The following is a 21360-nucleotide window of genomic DNA, read 5'->3' on the forward strand; positions in this document are numbered from 1 at the left end:
CATTCAACGGAAATGGTTAGAACATTAAAAAAAAAGGAATAAACAATAATGTACATGATGTTAGGCACTTAGGCTCTACAAAAGGGGACCAATGTTACAATCAAAAGACAAATGCACTGTCAATGGTTCCGAACAGCCCTTTGAGTGACAATCACATTAAAATGTATCAAAGCAGACAACATTTGCATGAAGACCATTAAATCTATTTCAGCACATGAATCAAAACATTCACACTCACACTTAATGCCAAAATGTTCATGGTGTAAAATAGATTTTGTGGTCAGTAGCGCACCCTACAGTTTTTGGATCACGTTCAATTTAAGAATTTCCTAGTGATTTAGCTGAACACAATTATAGGCCCTACAGTATTAATTACAAGGCAAAAGACTGCATTTAATCTCAAATAAACATTCAGTCATAACACTGGAATTCAGTTAGTTAGAGGATAACACACTGCTTGATTATTTTCTTCCAAACCTGTAAAAAAAAAAAAAAAAAAAAAACACCTGCAATAAACAATCATTCCATTGTAACAGTAAGAACAAGCAAGTAACCACAGTGTGTTTTGACAGACAATGACAGACAAAAGCACCCTTGACTGGGTTCATAATCTGGAATATTTTGTTCCCACCCACATTGCAGATATGTGGCACTGATTAGAAAGTCTATGAAGTTTAGACGTTTAGTCAAATCCTTGCCAGTCGCTTTGCTCAGAGTCATAATCTAGCTCTGCTCCTATGCATCGCACGCCATCCAGCAGCATGGGAGTCCCATGGTGGCGGTCTAACAGACAGACAGACAGACAGAGAGAGAGAGAGAGAGAGAGAGAGAGAGAGAGAGAGAGAGAGAGAGAGAGAGAGAGAGAGAGAGAGAGAGGAGAGAGAGAGAGAGAGAGAGAGAGAGAGAGAGAGAGAGAGAGAGAGAGAGAGAGAGAGAGAGAGAGAGTCTTTTAAATAGAGCAGGCCATTTGAGAGACTACATTATCGCTGTTTTTGTATTATCTCACAGCGCGGACATTTTTTTAAATTCTTTTACATTAATATGAGCAATATAACAGCAGTGCAAAAATAATGCATTGAGAGCACTTGATTAAACAGAGCTACTTGACAAATTTAGAATGATTTATACAAAAACACTTAGTCCTTAAAAGGAATATTCTAGGATGAAAACAAGTTAAGCCCAGTTAACAGCATGTGTGGCATAATGTTGATTACCACAAAGTCCCTCGTTTAATAAAACATTGCGGTTACAGTAAGACACTCACAATGGAAGTGAATAGGGTGAGTCCATAAACGCTAAAATGTGCAGCTTCAAAAGTATAGACAAAAGACATAAACATTATACATGTTAAAATTAGGGCTGTCAATTTATAAGAATTTGATTCATTAATCGAATTAATTGCAATTAATCGCACACGTAAATATTTGCTGAGAGTGCCCCTCAAATAACAATATAATACTAGGATAATTAAAATGTATTACATTATTTTGGCACACAAGTAAAGCATTAAAAAAGACTATACAAAAAGTGGCTTTAGAATGCAATATATTGTTTATTTGCATATTACTGAACATAATTATTGGCCTACAGTTCACAGCAATCCATTCTGCAATTGAATTCGTCAGTCAGTTCAAAATTTATCATAAGGGCTCGTCTAAGGACTTGTCAATGTACACCTGCATCAGATGGACGCTTTGAGCCCTCGGATGCCTCATAATCATACTGTTTTTAGTTTGCTGTGTCAAGTTAAAGGTGCTGTAAGCAATTTTAGCCGTTCTAACTTCCACAACACTGAGCCGTTGATTTAGCCACGCCCCCTCTTTCCAAAACACCACACAGATACCATTGAACAGTAGGACATTTTTTTGCATACCTTTCTTTGAAAAAATAAAAAATAAATCGCTTACAGCACCTTAAAATGAAGTTCAAAACTTAGAAAAACACATCTTGAGATCCCTGCCTTCGGATTTGCGTTCGGTCACGCTGTGTTTGTACGCAAGAACATGTTCTCATCTTGTGACGTCTGCTGTCGGTAAGTGTGGTTTGTTCTCTGTCTGTTGCTGTGTCTCATTTTGAAGGCCGTGTCCTCTGGAGGTCGCATTTGTCGCCGCACAAGTCAGCGAGACTGTCTCGTTTCAGAAAAGCGAGTAGGACACTCCGAATGCAGCCTTCGAATGCAACCTTCTTTCACGGGAATTCGGAGGGTGCGTGAGGTGTATCCTTCGTGGGCACTCACAACCCACAATTCTTTGCTTCAACGGAAAATAACATCATTTGTCTAAATAAAATGATGCCAATTTGCTCGAAAATATGATGTTCAAATGAAAGTTAATTCCCAAGTCGGGAGCAGAGTATATAATTTGTATAATTATAGTAATACATAATTCAAATAAAGTATTATAGACACTTGTAAATCTGTAAAATCTATTTTCTTTTCTCTCTATATCATTATAACTCTTCTAAAATTTACCTCATACATTCCCTTCCAAAGGGAATTTGTTCCCTTCTCACCCAAAGCGTTTGTGCTTTTTAAAGAGTGGAGTGCTGTCATAGCAACCATAATAAGTTCTGTTCCCTATCTGTCACTCACTCGACGTTGTGTCGATGTAGTGACACTAGGGGTCACTCTTGGGAGCCCGAGACACCTCTGGTCTTTGATAAAAGGCCAATGAAAATTGGCGAGTGGTATTTGCATGCCACTCCCCCAGACATACGGGTATAAAAGGAGCTGGTATGCAACCACTCATTCAGATTTTCTCTTCGGAGCCGAACGGTCATGCTCACTGAGCTGAATACTACTGTTCATTCACCTCTGCTGGATCTAACGGCGCATTTTAGCGGCTTCTCCCCCCTCTGCACTGGTGCACTGCAGAGAATGCTCCTGGGCGCTTCGGCAGAAATAAAAGAGTATATTTCTCTAAAAGAGCGCACACACGGAACGTCTTTTTAAAGACGCGTCTTTTTAAAGATGCTTTTCCGATTGTGTGGTATTCCTGGTTGCTTTCATGACTGGGCACTGCTCACGCGGAGACAGCGTTCGTGGATGGTCATGTTCTCATTGCGAGAATATGTCCATGGCAACGTTGCGGTCGCGGCTCGCCTTCGTAAGAAAGCGAGCCACCCCAGAGGCTCCCGCCTCGGTCCTTTTACCCATGGGTATGAGGCCAGCGTGGCTAGCACTGGGGGCGATTTGAGGACCCCAATAGAACCGCCTCCACCGGGTATCCCCCCGCGGACCTCCCATTCCCCAGCACGCTCGTCTGCCCCGATCAGGCTTCCGGATGAGTCCGCCGGCTCGTCTCACGGCGAGTTCGACCTCTTATTCGGAGCCCGCGCAAGTGATGAGCTCTCGAGCGCAGCATCGGAGAGCGGGCTCGTCCAGTCAGAAGCCTCAGCTGGGCTCCTCCCTTCGGGGTCGATTGCCCAGTCACAGGCTGACGCGGAGATGACGACATGCTTTCCCGGGCAGCCGCGAGCATCAGCTAGAGTGGAACTCACTGCTCTTCCCTGAACCCTCACGGCTCAGTGATTGGTTCCTGGGCTCGCAGCGCTGCTCAAAGCCACGCCCCGCCCCCGTTCCTTTCTTCCGGAAGTGCATGAAGAGCTGACGAGGTCGCGGGAGGCACTTTTTACTGCCCGGTCCCGATCGTTTCAGCTTCCCCGCCCTCACTACCCTCGATGGTGGGGTGGCCAAGGGCTATTCAGCAATCCCCCGGTGTATAAAGGCACTCGCGGTGCACCTATGCCTGAAGAGGGCCGCCACCTGGCGCGGGTGCCCAAAGCCCCTGTCCAAGGCCTGTAGGTTTATGTCGTCTCTGACGGCTAAGGCCTACAGTGTGTAGCCGCCTCCGCCCTGCACGCCATGGCTCTCCTGCAAGTCCGCCAAGGCGCTAAAGGAACTGCACGAGGGTAGTTCCGCCCTGGGATTGATGCAGGAAATGTGCTCGGCGACCGACCTCGCTCTCCGGTCAGGAGAGGTTACCCTCAGGGGAAAGTGGAGACTCCACCCTCAGGTGGTCCAGCTGATTTGGAGTCGATTCGACAGGCACAGGTGCACCTGTTTGCCTCCAAAGAATCCTCCCCCATTGCCCACTCTGGTACGCCCTGACCAAGGCCCCCCTCGGCATAGACACGCTGGCACACAGCTGGCCCCCTGGCAAGCGCAAATATGCATTTCCCCCAGTGAGCCTACTTGCACAGACCCTGTGCAATGTCAGGGAGGATGAGGAGCAGGTCGTCCTGGTAGCACCCTACTGGCCCACCCAGATGTGGTGCTCGGACCTCACGCTCCTCGCGACAGCTCCCCCCTGGCGAATTCCCCTGAGGAAGGACCTTCTTTCTCAGGGACGGGGCACCATCTGGCACCTGTGCCCAGACCTCTGGAATCTCCATGTCTGGCCCCTGGACGGGATGCGGAAGACCTAACCGGTCTACCATCTGCGGTGGTAGACACAATCAGTCAGGCTAGGGCCCCATCTACAAGGCGCCTGTATGCCTTTAAGTGGCGTCTGTTCGCTAAATGGTGTTCTTCCCGTCGGGAAGACCCCCAGAGATGCGCAGTCAGATCAGTGCTTTCCTTCCTGCAGGAGAGGTTGGGAGGGAGGCTGTCCCCTTCCACCTTGAAGGTGTACATTGCCACCATAGCAGCACACCACTACGCAGTCGACGGTAAGTTCTTAGGGAAGCACGACCTGATCATCAGGTTCCTAAGAGGCGCCAGGAGGCTGAATCCCTCCAGACAACACCTCGTTCCCTCATCGGACCTTTGTAGTTCTTCAGGGTCTACAGAGAGCCCCATTTGAGCCTTTGCAGTCAGCCGAGCTTAAGACTGCGCTCACTTCCATCAAGAGGGTAGGTGACCTGCAAGCGTTCTCTGTCAGCGAAACGTGCCTGGAGTTCGGTCCAGGTTACTCTCACATGATCCTGAGACCCTGACCGGGCTATGTGCCCAAGGTTCCCACCACCCCTTAGGGACCAGGTGGTGAACCTGCAAGCGCTGCCCCAGGAGGAGGCAGACCCAACCCTGTCGTCGCTGTGTCCAGTACGCGCTTTACACATCTATTTGGATTGCACGCAAAGCTTTAGAATCTTTGAGCAGCTCTTTGTCTGCTTTGGTGCACAGCGGAAAGGAAGCGCTGTCTCCAAGCAGAGGATCACCCACTGGCTCATTGATGCCATAACTATGGCATATGTCGCTTAGGACATGCCGCCCCCGGTAGGGCTACCAGCCCATTCTACCAGAGGTGTAGCGGCTCCCTGGGCCCTGGCCAGGGGTGCCTCTCTAACAGACATTTGCAGAGCAGCAGGCTGGGCAACACCCAACACCTGTGCAAGGTTCTACAACCTCCGGGTGGAACCGGTTTCATCCCAGGTAGTGGCATGCAACACAAGCAGATAAGCCCGGGATAGCTGGCTGGGTGTATCGCTTGCACATAGCGCCTTCCACCTCCCTTGGAGCTGAAGACTTGCGCCATTAATTCCCAGTAGTGTTCACAAACTTTGTTCCCTGGTTGACTTCCTCCGAGCCCTGTGGCAGTCGAGTTTTCGGAGAGACTCGCTGCTGGCCCAGTACACGTGCTAACTAAGAGTCCTGTTCTGGCGTAGGTGCTCCGCATGTGGCGGTTCCCTGTAAGGCTAACCCCATGTGATATATATCTTCTGCTAGTTCGTTTCCCTGCTGGCAAACTGCGTCTTCCTTGGGCAGAGCCCCTCTGCCCCAGTCTCCATGTTTGTAGTAACTCCTCCCCCATTGGGCCGGATCTACTTTGAAGGCTTTCCACATGGTTGGAAAGACCGTGTGACGTATTCTTCCACTTAAATATCCCCCCCTCTCTTTGGGCGAGGTGTGGTCTCCGCGGTGTCTTCCCCTTGGGAGGTACACCCCCCGACTAGACCTGGCGGCCCAGTCGGATAATCCCCCTTCTTTTTTAGGGAGTGGAAAAAGAGAAGGGGAAAAGAGGCCACGACTGGGTTAAGCCTGTCTCTATCTTTTGGGTAGTCGACTTGTCCCCAAAAAGGGCTGTTCGACACTCGTAACTATGTTGGGGAAGGTTACGTGTCGACCTGGTGTGCTGGCTATGAGGCACACAGCAGTCTGCCCACCACACACTGCCAGTTCACGTAACACAGTTCAGCCAGTTGTGGTGTTTCGTATAGGGACCCCTAGTGTCACTACATCGACACAATGTCGAGTGAGTGACAGATAGGGAACGTCATGGTTACTTGCATAACCACCGTTCCCTGATGGAGGGAACGAGACGTTGTGTCCCTCCTGCCACAACGCTGAACTACCCGCTGAAATGGCCGGACCTTATATCGGCTCCTCAGCATAAAACCTGAATGAGTGGTTGCATACCAGCTCCTTTTATACCCATATGTCCAGGGGAGTGGCATGCAAATACCACTCGCCAATTTTCATTGGCCTTTTATCAAAGACCAGAGGTGTCTCGGGCTCCCAAGAGTGACTCCTAGTGTCACTACATCGACACAACATCTCGTTCCCTCCATCAGGGAACGGAGGTTACGCAAGTAACCATGACGTTTCCCTTTGTCCTACGAAGGCCGTTTCGTTTAAATTAGGCTTGTTTAAAGGAGGACGCTTGGTATACTGCAGCCTTCAATGGATGTGCCCTAGCTAGTATGCAGCCTTCAAAATGAGACAGCTTATTTGAGCTGCGCGTTGCCTATACAGCTGGAGTTTTGCTTACTGCCCCCTGGAGAAAACAGGTGGTACTCCATGAATTGCTCAGATGGAAGGAATATTCCTTATAACAGTCCAGGGACATGATTAATTGTGTAAAACAATTTTCTGCATTTTTTTTTTGTTTTTTTGAATCTAATTAAATTGCACTAGTTAAAAACTAGTTTAAATCAACAGCTCTAATTCAAATGTTTTAGTGTGATAAAATTACTCATCTTACAAACCTTGGAAAATTTACAAATATGGAATTGTAATTGTGCCACAATTCTGTGCAAATATCAATATTTTCAAAATATTATTTTGTGCATTCAGAATTTTTTTTTGCGCAAAAAATATAATTTTGCACAGAATAGTGGCACAAATATAACTCCATATGCAAAGTTATATCCAATACTAGTATAACAGGGTTTTTTGTAATATCGGATATACCTTTACACTAATAAGGTTAGCAATTGATTTTACCACAATAAAATCAGTGCTATAACCACAATATACATTGAGGGGGACAAGTCCCCTCCAATAATCAGATATGGCCAGATTGTCTCCCCCAATAATTGACATCCTTGTTGCTGTTCTGCTGCAGCCCATTATGCATCACCATCTAGTTGTCATTAAGTTGTTGCAGGAATAACATAAAGGTTTAAAAAAAGTTTAATTGTTAGTGTGCTCAGTAGTCTAACACCACTCGTCAATGTCATTTGAGAAGCCAATCAAATCGATGAAGGCTTTATTCAGAAAATTCTAATTTTATCACCTTTACTATTTTAAAGGACCGAGTACCATTATTTTTGTGACCTCAACATCCGCGACCCCCCACCCCCAAAATGGTTTGGTCCCCCCCAATGTTCAAGACGTGGTTATGACCTTGAATAAAATCATTTTAACATGTATAATGTTTACATCTTGTGACTATATCTTTGAAACAATGTGTATTTTAGTATTTCTGTACTGGCCCAATTCACTTCCATTGTAAGTGCCTCACTGTAACCAACATTTTTTTTAATAAAGGAGAGACGAGTCAGAATAATTTTTTTGTGACATTATGCCATAAATGCTGTTACTTGAGCTTAACTTGTGTTTCATATTACTTTAATTCACAGTGAAAAACAATAGCAAATTAATTTAAAGAGTAAGAAAAATAGATATGCTGATCAAATCAGTTACTTATAACAAATTAGTTGATTCTTGATCTTTTTAATCAATTCTTACAGCAGTACACCACTAGAGGGCAACAAATAACTGCACATCTGAAGTTTGAAGTCAACATGAAACAACATTCGTAACCCATTTTGCATCTGTACTGTGACATCTTTCAGAGTGAAACAGAATACTCAGTGAGATTAATAATAAATAAATAAAATGTTTGGATGGGACTATTGTAAATGGATTGGACTGTAAAAAGTTTGTTTTATACTAGAATTCAGCCACACCCAAGTGTGAATCCAAGCCTGCACCCACTTTTGAGGAGGCTTTTTGACAGAGATGTGGAGGCTGAAAGTCAACCTCAAGAACATGTCGATGTATCCCAATGGTCTATCATTGTTTGTTATTATAGCCGTAACTTTTATTTCATTAATGTTAACCGACATTAAATTACTATATATTTTAACCGATTTTAGAAAGGCTGCATTACCTACAATATTTACTTTACTATGCAGACGTCACTTACCCATGACACGGGCATGAACTGTGACCTTCACATACACATCGTCTTTGCTCTCACTAACAATCTGAACCTCCTCACTCATCACTCCCTCCTGATGGACCATATATTCACATGTCACCCTTAGACCTCCTACAGACAGAGACAGGAATGGAAAATAATTTCAACCAAAGAGCAGGAGAGGGATGGAGAGAATAACAGAGCAAAATCAGTCATCAATATAAAATAATACAATCATACAAACATTATGTCCCTCTCCAGGCACTCAATGAAAGGCTGCAAGAATGAGGTCTTTACCTCTTTTATATAAAAGCGTAATGGTTTGTAAATTGGGGTAGGCAGGGGCTGGGTGTGCTTGTATAGGGGGGCAACTTCATAATACCATAAAGGTTCTCTGTACAAGTGCAGTATAAAACAATATTTGCCATTTTAATACTTGCTAACATAATGCTATTTGTTTTGAAGACAACTAAAGATTTAAAAACTAAAATTGGTAATTTCAAATGATGATGACAATCATTTAATACACCTAAAATTTGGGGTTTGCCCACAAACTTTATGCCATGTTGTTCTTTAGACTGACAAAACGACACATCAACACAAATATTTTCGAACGAATGCTTGCCAAAGTTAGATTAAGTGCACAGTTGCATTCAGTCGGGCAGAAAGATGCTGAATTAAACAGGGTGGTCACACTATTGGTGCTCCATTCATAACCAATGAATCTGGATGATGAGATGTGTGACGAAATGAAGATTGAAATGGCACACACTGACCTCTTGGATCAGTTCAAAGGATACATACTTCAATGCTGTATATTTTTATTGTTGCTGGAAAGTAAGCAGACGGTATATTTTGATATATTATTATTTGTGATTTATTATTTAACAAAACCAGAAGCACTTGCCGTGACATTATATCCTGACCAATTGTAATGTCCGAAATAATTTTGCATGCTCAAAGCCTAGTGTGACCAGGGCCCAGAGCTGAAACTTCCACTAATGCTTCCAGAACACATTACAGTTTTAGCTCCAGGTTCGATATTTTCATTGGACATTCGTCGGTTTCTCCTCCTCATGCTCTCTGGAGGTGAAAATCTTACAAAGGTATCATTAGCACAGTTAGGTTAAAGACTATATAACTATATCGTACAGGCATACAACATTGTACTCTAAACAGTCAATGCTTGTTGTAGCTGCAGAATGGATTTTTTTTTTTTTTTTGCCTGTTTAGTGTACATAAAGAACAGTCAGCAGTGTCCAAGAATTCATTCAAATGGACTTTTGTACAGTTGAAGACAGAAGTTTACATACACTTTAGCCAAATACATTTAAACTCAGTTTTTCACAATTCCTGACATTTAATCATAGAAAACATTCTCTGTCTTTATTTTAAGAATGAGAAATGTCAGAATAATAGTAGAGAGAATTATTTATTTCAGCATTACTAGAATAAATAATCTATCTTCCCAAAAAAGTTCTGTAGCTGTACCATACTGCCCTACAGAGCCAAAACACAGTAACTATGCCAAATTCTTTTCTGATTTTGCAGCCAACCATGTGACTTGGTCTTACTTCATTTTCTCTGAGAATAGTTGAGCCAAACCCATCTGTCACAGCAAAGATTATAGCATAAGAGACCTGAATTTTTTTTCCTCCCCAATTTGGAATGCCCAATTCCCAATGTGCTCTAAGTCCTTGTGGTTGCGTAGTGACTCATCTCAATCCGGGTGGCGGAGGACGAATCTCAGTTGCCTCCGTGTCTGAGACCGTCAATCCGCGCATCTCATCACGTGGCTTGTTGAGCACATTACCGTGGAGACGTAGCGCATGTGGAGGCTTCACGCTATTCTCCATGCACAACTCATCACACACCCCACTGATAGCGAGAACCACACATTATAGTGACCACCAGGTTACCCCATGTGACTCTACCTTCCCTAGCAACTGGGCCAATTTGGTTGCTTAGGAGACCTGGCTGATTGTCACTCAGAACCTGATTTTGTTTAACTATTTTGGACAGAATGTGTAGTTACTGCATTTTGCCTTTGTATTGTACTTTACTATAGTATTTACATGGTACTCCAAGATACTTCAAAGAATACCATGGTACTACTAATGAACCAGGGCTAGGCTTAGACTGGTGAGCCTACCATCCGGAGTTTCCGTTAAATTAGTGATGCGGAGGTGTGGATTTGGAATGGGGGCTGGACATACATCTTTCCCAAGCCCTAGCACCTCAGGCAACGTGAACACAATCTCATACCTGTGCTGAGTTTTCAGAAAGCCCACCTGTGAAGAGTGAAAGAGAAGCAGTCACCACATTATATACAATATGGATTAGGAGAGTCAAACTCAATGTCTGATTTGAATTTTATGTGCTCTTTGAAACTGGTCTGCCATTTTCTATTTGATAATAGTTGAATTATTAAAACTTAGTTCACTGTAATCAATAAAGAGGGCATAGTTGACTAGTGTCATTAATGAAATCATACTTGAATGTTTTCGTTTATGAAAACATACTTATCGTTGATGAGGCCATAGCTGACTAAATAGTTCTTTGTAGATGTTCCCACCTAATTATCTTTTATATTTTCGGTGTATATTTAGCTCAATGTAAGTATTCCAATCAATAAGGGAGACTGGGGGCTTACAGAAATATTCCAGGTTAAATACAAGTATAGGTCAATCAACAGCATTTGTGGCATAATGTTGATTACCACAACAATTTATTTTGACTCGTCTCTCTTTTTCTTGAAAAAAAAAAAAAAAAAATTGAGATTACAATGACGGCAATTTTTGGAGAGATTTTTGGGTTTAAAAGCAGAAATGTAAAGCTTTTAATACTGTAAAAACACTTACTTTAATTCTTCTGTTAAAACTTGTATTATTTGAGCTGTAAAGTTTAAATCATCAATACCGGGATTGCAGAGTTTACATCGTTACGTCGTCATGTCAACAAAGCTTTGATGCAGCAATGCGGCCATGCTTTGCAATGTCAAATAAAGAATATACAAACTAGTCAATCCACTCGAGCCTTCTCCCATTCCGTCTGTCACTCATTCTAACCACTTCCAGTGCTGTGAAAGGGCTAGGTTTTTAGAACCGTCTGTGCTTCTGTGGAGAACTCAGAAACCCATGCTGAATTGCATGTAAACAATATGGCGGCTCGCATAGGCGGCAAGCGCATTCGCATCTTATCTGTCATAATCATTATAAACATCTAAAAACAACATTATATGTTTAATAACATATAATCTGACCTTCAGTTTCTCCTGCTGTGATAAAATCGGTCCTCCAGTGCATCTGCTGTGAAGTGCAAAGTACGATTGTTTTTAAATTAGAGCGCCCATTAAAGAACTCACACTGGGGGGTTTATCAGTACAGGAGAAACTCACGTACGAAAAGGTTAAAAGGTGACATTTTGGTGTGAGGTGGGAAATGAGCTAAAATATGATGACAAATTTCACATAATCAATGCACTTGCTGTAATATGAATTCATATTCCTAACTGAAAACCATCAGTGGGAAAACAAATGAGGTGAATGAGTAACCCCAGCAAAATAACTTCCTCTTACCTTAACCAGGAAGTTCTCATTTGACTCTGGTATTACCATGACGACGGAGTCGTGAAGTTTCTCATCAAAATGTACATGAGAGTGAGCGGCGGCAGCAACAGGTTCCTGGGCAAAGCAAACACCCCCTGTCTTAGATGACGCTGCAGGAAGAACAAAAGCAAACACTAATTACACAGTAAAATGACCTCTGACTGACTACAGGTCTCTGAATTCCTGATACATATCATATTCAGACATGCTGAATGGAATGTTCAGCAAAAACCATGCTGACAAAAGTAACTAAAACCAGGCTAAGCTTGTTGACCAGCTGTAAACCAGCCAACTGACAAGCCTGACCATGCTGGGAGACCAGCTAAGACTAGCCAATAAGCTCAGACCCTCAATGTTTAAAGGTGTACTCAGTATTTTATGTTGCACAAGCCATAGGGCATTAGTATTGGACTTACATTTACACTTATCAGCATGGATGCAGCATCACACAAAAGCAAATGTTTTAAGTGTTGGGCCTCATGTATTCAGATAGAAGACAAAGGCAGGCCTAACACAGTCGTAAAAACCTAACTCAAGCCCCCACATTCCAAGTCGTAAATTATACTGATAAAAATCGCACCAAAATCAAACAAAGGGAGTCCAAAACAGACTACAAATCCCATGAAGCCTTGCTCACTATAGGATCGAACTCTCAACTCCTATTGGATGAGGCACACAACAGAACGTCCCTCAAACATGACATCATCAGGAGTAGAAATACCTCTTAAATGCTTCCGGGATTTGCTTCCAGCAACTTTGTTCGCCGAGTATAGACGTAGCTTATCGCTGCTCTCAGGTGCAACCTCGTGCCACAAGGAAGTAATGTCCGACTTGAAACTGTGGCCATAGTTGAGTTGAGATTACTCTGTGTTCAACCGAACACTCTAACGGATCCAAAGGAGACCGCCGAGCAATCCACATCTTCATCCGTTTGCCTGCAGAAGTGAAGAGATTAAAGATTTCTCTTCCATCTTCAATCAAGTCGACATTTCTGAGTTCTCCGCCAGCCCGCCGAGTATCAACAGCCGTGCCCGCTAACAGAGCAAGGAAACGGCCTCCCGTCATCACCCGAGCCTCAAGGAACTGGGTCAAAGTTAAAGGACGGAGTAAAACACATTCTACCTGTGTCCTCATGCGATTCAAGTAAGAGATTTACGTCTGGGCAGAGATAGAATATTATAGTGTGCTATTCTTGTGTTTCAAGGTTTTTGCTTGTACAGTTTACGGACCGCCATGTCCGCTCATTATTAATATGCAGGGTATTAAATATCACAAATTTGTTTTGCTGTATTGTGGTCCAACCAAATTGGACTGTTGTGCAATTTCGCCATCGTGGGTGAGACAGGTAAACTGAGTTCATCCATTAAAAAGTCAAAGTACGCAGGATTGTTTACGAGCCGTCCACCATGTCTCTGAGCGATGAACTAACAGCTGCTTTCTCTCCCACGATCGCGAAATCGGCTTTAGGGCCTTTACTTCTCTCTCTCTCGTACTAACCACACACACACACACGCACGCGACCCCTCACAAACATTCTGGCACACATTTTTGGCTCGTAGATAGCTTAAATGCTAAAGCCCAGCTTTGTCCCTAAGCTATCGTACAAGCGGATACACGCGGTAACTGGTTGACGCCATTGACTGGTTTCTCGCTGCCCCCAATCGTGGTCATATTCCCTGGCCGGAAGTCTTGCGTGACATACTCTCCACGAGAGTCACGTCCGCCATTTTGTGCATGTCCCTCCTTACACACACACACTGTCACACACACACCTTATGTGTTATAGGATTATTTTTATTTCCATATCTAATCATATCACTGTTTAGTTTGTAGTTGTAAGTCGGAAGTTTGCCTGTGTCATGCTGACGGGATGTCAGTGCTCGGATTCAAACCTTCATTCATTGTTTTTTTTCCCGAAAATCGATATTCTTCGGATGTCGATTTTCCTAAGAAAACAATCTAATATTGAGACTGTTTTACTATCTGGTTATTGGTCCCTGATTCCAGGGTGGTGCCCCGTCAATATTAATCCTTATTAATATTCTATTGATTTTTGATAATTGATAATTATCTTTGATGATTGTTGAATTTGAATGATCAATAAGCTAGTGTTAATTTTAATTAAGTTTCATCGATGTTAACAATTAACGATTATCTTTGATAATTGTTGATTTAAAGGATAAAAAAAAACTAACATTGATTCTCATCAATGTTCTATTGATTTGAATAATTAATCATTATCTTTGATAATGATTAATTATTGCTAATAACCAAACTTGCTCCTAAACGTAGCGCACTACATTTACTGGAGCCCCATATGAGGTTTTAATGAGTCAGATTCAATTAATTAATTTAAATATTAATTAATAACTAAAGAAATACTTATTAATTATTTCTGATAGTAACACTGATCTAAACAACCAGTAAAGCCCTACACAGGGAACATCGTGGTTACTTTCGTAACCTCCGTTCCCTGATGGAGGGAACGAGACGTTGTGTCCCTCTTGCCACATCGCTGAACTACCCGCTGAAATGGCCGGGACCTGGTCACAAAACCTGAATGAGTGGTTGCATACCAGCTCCTTTTATACCCGTATGTCCGGGGGAGTGGCATGCAAATTCCACTGGACAATTTTCATTGGCCTTTTTTCAAAGACCAGAGGTGTTTTGGGCTCCCAAGAGTGACCTCTAGTGTCACTACATCGACACAACATCTCGTTCCCTCCATCAGGGAACGGAGGTTACGAAAGTAACCAGGACGTTTTACCTTGTTAATTTAATTGTTTTTTTTTATGTTCAGTAATTTCAAATCAGATGATTGCAACATGCTCCAAAAAACCTGAGACAGGGGCAACTTAAGACTAAGAGTTGAAATAACTAGGCAATGTGAAACAGGAGATGTTAAACATGTTTTAACAAAAACAGCCTAGTCCTTCAAGAGCAAGGATCATTAAAGACTTGTCAATTTGCAGATGCTTCAGTAAATAATCCAGCACTTTGAGAACAATGTAACTCGCATATCTGTGAGAACACCATGAATGCAGACAGATATGTAAAAAGTTTGGAGCAACTGCTATCCAGCACCGTTTTCTCCAGGGACGTCCCGGAATTTTCAGCAGGACAACTTCAAACCATATACTTCCCGGATTACAAGTGCATGGCTGTGTAAGCAGAGAGTGTGGGTGCTAGACTGGCCTGCCTGCAGTCCTGACCATCTCAAATTGAGAATCTGTGGCGAATTGATAAGCACACCATCCGGCAACAAAGACCCTGTACAATTGTGCAGCTAAAGACCTACATAATGGATGAATGGGGGAAAATTCCACTTTCTAAACGTAACAAACTTGTATATTCAATGCCCAAATGCTTAATAAGTGTTATTAGAAGACATTTTAATAGGCTAAAGGAGTGTGTTCAATAGCATATTACCTATTTGTCTTTGGTGTTGAAATTGGTATCGAGAATTGTGAAATTTTACTGGTATCGGTACAGGCTACGGAAAGTTTGGTATCGTGACAACACTAATTGCAGGAAACATGTATTATAAATCATATGTACCTAAATAATACTTTGTATGAACTAACTTTTAATGCTTCAATAATTTAATAAATACTTTTTAATCTTTGTTAATTTATTAAATGTAAAGTTATTTCAGAAATTAAGGCATTTTCACTCGATACAATAGCATTTTTGACTGTGTACTAAGGTTATTATAGTTTTGTGTTTTGAATTTAGTTTGAATTTTTATTTCATTTCTGATTTCTTAGTTTCAGTTATTTTGCAAACTGTGTTTGTCAGTTTTAGTTAATTTTTTAATTAATTGTAGTTTTTGTTTTATTTTAGCCTATCAACATAGTTTTTATTTTTATTTCTATTTATTTTTATTAACACAGGTGAGTAAATGACGTGGCAGGACACAACTTTTTGTGTAATGTCCTTTAAATTAAACTATGCCCTATCCAGTCCAGACTACACATAGGCCTACATAGTGTATAGCAAGGTTGACATAAAATATGATAAACCAACCAAGAATTACTTATACATTTGGGGATATGTATCCTTTTCTGGGTGATTAAAACTTGGCTGGCGATTGGCCCGAAGGACCCATCTAAAGAGGTGAGTGGCCACAGACTGACATACCTGTATATAATATAGTTTACACTGGGGATTGTTGGATCCCTGCACTCGGAGTAAAGAAAAAGACAATTGATTGAGCAGCTGAATGTCCTCCTTGCTTCAGGCAGAGTTTTATTTGCAGGATTGGAGCAATTGTACCTTGTTTTATTCAATACTGCCAGGAGACGCCACAGAATAAGTGTAATATCTAATATAATGAGGGCTGAAATGGATGCGATGCCCATATGCCACCAGCCTCCACATGCATGGGAGCGCACGCACTCAAAACTGTTCTTGCAGATTGTGAGGACCCACTTGTGAAAACCAGCTGTGAGTTAAACACTTCCGAATGCCAAAGACTATATATGGATAATTGTGTGCCAAGGTCAGACCTTTCGTTCAAATCAAGCTATCGCACACTCATAACACATGCATGAATGGTCAAAACACATCATCGTTTTATGAATAAACTGTTTCCATCATCTTAATGCTCATTTTAACTAATGCGAAACTCTAAAAAATCCACCTCCTCCTAGCGCATTAAATTTGATGAGAATTTTGAGAGTTTATTCGCATATCAAGTGTTTTCATTTAGGATTTCTTATGCGCAATTTGAAAATGCGCATAAAATGGTTACGGATGCAAGTGCCAGATGAGAATCATATTTAGTGCTTATGAAGCACCGAACGCATGATGAATGCCATTGAATTTGCTGAATTTTATTGAAATTTTCAATGCTGGAAAAACCCTGTCCATGTCTCTTTGTAACGTATGCTGGCACTGGCAATGATGGCAATGATGAAGACATGAAGATGAAGAACCCAAGTGCAGTTTATTTACTAATGTGAACACCAATAACCCTGACTACAAAACAAAACAAAACAAAACATGGACTTGACTTGACTTGACTTGACTATAGCGTATCAAACACATTCATCACATTCAATACTTGACAACTAGACAATGCAAACATGAGGGCTTAAATACAAGACATGGGAGAACATAAACCAATGAACATACAGAACTCATAACAAGCTAATTAAACAATAGCCCAATGAAAACATGACACAAGAACATGGAGGGAAAACAGGAATCACATGACAAGGGAAACAGAAACACATGACATGAACCAGGAACTAGAATTTCAAAATAAAAAACATGAATCAACACAATACACATGACATATCCCCCCCTCTAAGGGGTGGCTCCCGACACCCCAACACATAAACAAAACACGTAAAACATGACATAATTCAAAGTTCTGTAGGGAGCGGGGGGGGGGGGGGTGTCTTGAGGCGTGGGGCGTGGCGTGGTGAGAAAGGGCGAGGGGCATGGGACCAGGGCAAAGTCCGTGGGGGGTGAAGCCATGAGAGGCTCGAGGGGCGGAGCCATGGAACATAGTGCCCGGAGAGTAGCCAAAGACTCGAAGGGCCAGGGTGGAGCCGATGGCAGGGAGGACCAAGGCGGTACTGGAGGCTCGGAGGAGCAAGGCGGAGCTGAGGGATCGGAAGACTGAGGTGGAACCGGTGGGACTGAGGACCAAGGTGGAGCCGTAAGGAAGGAGGTCCCCGGTGAAGCTGACAGATCGGAGGGACGAGGCATGTGACGTGGCATGGAGCAGGCTGAGGCCATGACGTGGAACTCTGGCTCGGCGGCGGCCATGTCGTGGAACTCTGGCTCGGCGGCGGCCATGTCGTGGAACTCTGGCTCGGCGGCGGCCATGACGTGGAACTCTGGCTCGGCATCCGCCTCCCCCACAGTGAACGGGGAACCAATGAACAGTAGGGCGAGGTCGATATATTGAGCCAGGCTGAGGGAACTGCGACCGCCAGGCATCAAAAAAGAAATGGACTCATTCAGTCCAAATCTAAAACAGTCTTTGAGGGCAACCTCATTAAAGTCCACCTGGCTGGCTAGACCGCAGAAGTCCTCAACATAGTCCTCCAGGGGACGATTCCCCTGACGTAGGCGCAGAAGTAACACTGCTGGGTTCATGGTTGGTCAAGTATTCTGTAACGTTGTTGGCTGCTGACAATGATGGCAATGACGAAGACATGAAGATGAAGAACCCAAGTGCAGTTTATTTACTAATGTGAACACCAATAACCCTGACTACAAAACAAAACAAAACATGGACTTGACTTGACTTGACTATAGCATATCAAACACATTCATCACATTCAATACTTGACAACTAGACAATGCAAACATGAGGGCTTAAAATACAAGACATGGGAGAACATAAACCAATGAACAAACAGCACTCATAACAAGCTAATTAAACAATAACCCAATGAAAACATGATACAAGAACATGGAGGGAAAACAGGAATCACATGACAAGGGAAACAGAAACACATGACATGAACCAGGAACTAGAATTTCAAAATAAAAAACATGAATCAACACAATACACATGACACTCTTCAATTCTCTCTGCCCACTGATAGATACACACACACAATTTTACATATCGCCATATTCACGATATAGCAAAATCTCTATTGACTGACACTTTATATTATCGCCACAATATACATCATCATATCGCCCTGCCCTAGGTGTTAATATGATGAAAACGGAGCAGAAATGTTGTCTGCTACCAGAGAATGACAGACTCTCTATTTAAGTAAAGCCCAGTGGTGCTGTTCATTTATGAGCCTCACTTAAAATTTCACACTGTAACCATGGCAGCACCGAGAGATGTGGCCTCTGAGAACAGTCCACCCTATGCCACAATGGAAAGAACATTTCCAAAAAGCTCACACCATGGACTGCAGACTGATCTCATAGTGAGATCAGAAAGAGTAGGTCGACTTTTCTTCAGCTAAAATCGGTCTATACTTACCGAAAGTCATAACACTGCCCCCTGTGGCCAAAGCAGTAAGTGTTGTTGGGAGTATGGGCACGTGTGAGCTCCTTGTTCTGGGTGTGCAGTCTGCATAGGGGCGCCAAAAGCAAGACGTGAAACAAGCTGTTTTCAGCTGTACGGGCATTAATACAGTGAAGAGAAATACCTGTTTTATTAAGTCTGCCACCCAAACCTATGCCTTACCTTAACCATTAGTGGAGCAATAATTTAATGTTAGAGGTGAAAATGCAACATCCGAATCGCTCTCGTCACTGATTATGCGATCATGATTACTCCCTGGTCTTGACCTGGGATCTGAACCCTGGTCTTCCCCGCTGCTAACCCAATGTGCTTCTGGATGCCATTCGCTTCTGGGTGCGCCACAGGGGTAAGCAATTGACCTTGAACCGATGCAAACATATCTGATAGGAGATGACGGTGGTCCGTGAGTTAGCATAATGTCGCCGATCCTAGTGTACCGGAACTATCAGAAACAACATGCCGACCTCCCATGTGATCATGTTGCATGGACTGCCATTTCAGGGTGAGTTTTGAGATTAAGCTGACCTAGGACTGGAAGATGCTTTGTGAATGTTGCACAGCTGTCTGACCTGTAGAAATTGTGGATGCACTGGGATTGATATCACAATACACCGCATGACATAAGTATCCCTAATGCTCATCTAAAAATGAAACATTATCGCACTGGGAAACTAAACAAAACTGAGGCTATCTTCGTATCTTCAGACAAACAGACAATACCTAGAGTCTGGAAAGTGACACAGATTGTTTACCACAATATATGGTGGAAAGATTACAGGGAAAGACTGACATTATCTTTCAAAGATTTTCCAAGCATTGAGTGGAAAGGCTTTAACACTCATAGACAGACATGAACACACAAGCTCTTCCTCTAAAACCAACTGTCAAGAACATGTGTGGCTGGACAAACACACACACACACACACACACACACACACTTCCTGACAGTAAGAAACAGCCCACATGTTAGGCAACAGCCAGGTCACCACCAACAGAGCAAAAATGCATTATTGTTTCAGGTTTATTAAAATCTCTTGAAGTCTCATTCCTCAGAATTGCAAACCAGCAGGTTATCCCAAAGTCTTGATAAGTAGATTGACATAAAAACAAAAAATTAAATTTCTCACAGACAGTATTTTAGTTTTTAAACATTCTTGGTATATAAAGGGTAACATGTAAAGTGAAGTCAACCTCAAATAAGGATAACATTAATTCTAAGGAAAACAAATAGAATAAACAGATATTTGGTGCTTGCCCATACAAAACTTGCAAACCATGAAGTTAGGGTGTTGTGGGTGGTTGTCAAGGTGTTGTAATGCTGTTCTAAATGGTTGTAAGCACATTGCTATGTGGTTGCTAGGGTGTTCTGGGTGAATGCTAGTAGGTTTTTGCTTACTGACCCAACACTCTATGACAAAACTCTATGATATTCTGATCCCTAGATATGGCTCGGGCCCCTTCTTCAATACAAAGTCTTTGAGATTTTTTTGAGAATGAGTACGATAACCGATACTACTTTTACGGTTCTTGCCGATACCGATAACTGTTTTTTGTTTTATTTTTTCTGAATTTAATACCAACAGTTCATCAAAATGGTGTCCAAATAAATGTATTAAAAGTTTAATCAAATGAAAAGAAACTTACATTTTCTGTATTTCTATCAAATGAAGGGCTTTATACAGAACCTCACAGCACAATCCAAACTACAAGATTGGAGTTATTTTTGTCAAATAAAGTGCTGCATAACAGAGCATTACATATATTGCTTAAATACAGTATAATACAGTTACTATTGATTTATTATTATTAGTAGTAGTAGTAGTAGTAGTAGTAGTAGTAGTAGTACAGTGAATATTACATAACAATACAGTAGTGATATATTTTTGTTTAAATTTATTTTTTACTTTGGTGGAACCTTTTATTTTGGAGAGAAGCCCTTTCCATTCCTGTGTGTTTTTGATTGTAGCTTTTCACTTGTTTCAAGCCAGGTAAAGTTGACAATTTGAATGCAATGTTGCTACAAAAAATGACCTTAAAAGTTTTAGGGTTGAAAGAGAGTGAGGCTTACCTTTCTTTGCAGTGGCCATTCTTGCTTCAATCAGGACCAAACTCAGAAAAAGTCTCAGTCACAGCCTCATCACAGATATCTTCTTCCCTTAAAATCACCCTGAGCAAGAGAGAGAAAATGAAGAACAAAAGCTGATGGTGTAAGAAGTACAAAAGATAGAAAGATAATAAACTGTGAACAACGCATGAATAAAAGAGAGGGGGTAAATCATATTCACTTAACACTGTTAAGAAGCTTGTTTTGTTTTTGTTAAATCTGCCTCAGACCTTCTTGATACACAATGAACTCAGCCAGCTGTACTAACCATAATAAA

At 42.2% G+C, this 21360-nt stretch overlaps 1 protein-coding gene across 1 annotated transcript in view; it reads right to left on the reverse strand.

Moving 5' to 3' along the window:
* LOC127453307 (UPF0687 protein C20orf27 homolog) overlaps window positions 1–21360 on the reverse strand; it is a 32136-nt gene that overhangs the window by 146 nt on the left and 10630 nt on the right. The window contains exons 2-6 of the mRNA XM_051719633.1: window positions 21048–21146; window positions 11941–12080; window positions 10516–10654; window positions 8370–8495; window positions 1–783 (exon numbers count right to left, since the gene is read on the reverse strand). The exon at window positions 1–783 is cut by the window's left edge and continues 146 nt beyond it. Of these exons, the coding sequence (XP_051575593.1) occupies window positions 683–783; window positions 8370–8495; window positions 10516–10654; window positions 11941–12080; window positions 21048–21066 (525 nt within the window). The 5' untranslated portion in view covers window positions 21067–21146 and the 3' untranslated portion in view covers window positions 1–682. The remainder of the gene's footprint in view (window positions 784–8369; window positions 8496–10515; window positions 10655–11940; window positions 12081–21047; window positions 21147–21360) is intronic.

The sequence above is a fragment of the Myxocyprinus asiaticus genome, chromosome 2 (assembly GCF_019703515.2).
Source record: "Myxocyprinus asiaticus isolate MX2 ecotype Aquarium Trade chromosome 2, UBuf_Myxa_2, whole genome shotgun sequence".
NCBI lineage: Eukaryota > Metazoa > Chordata > Actinopteri > Cypriniformes > Catostomidae > Myxocyprinus > Myxocyprinus asiaticus.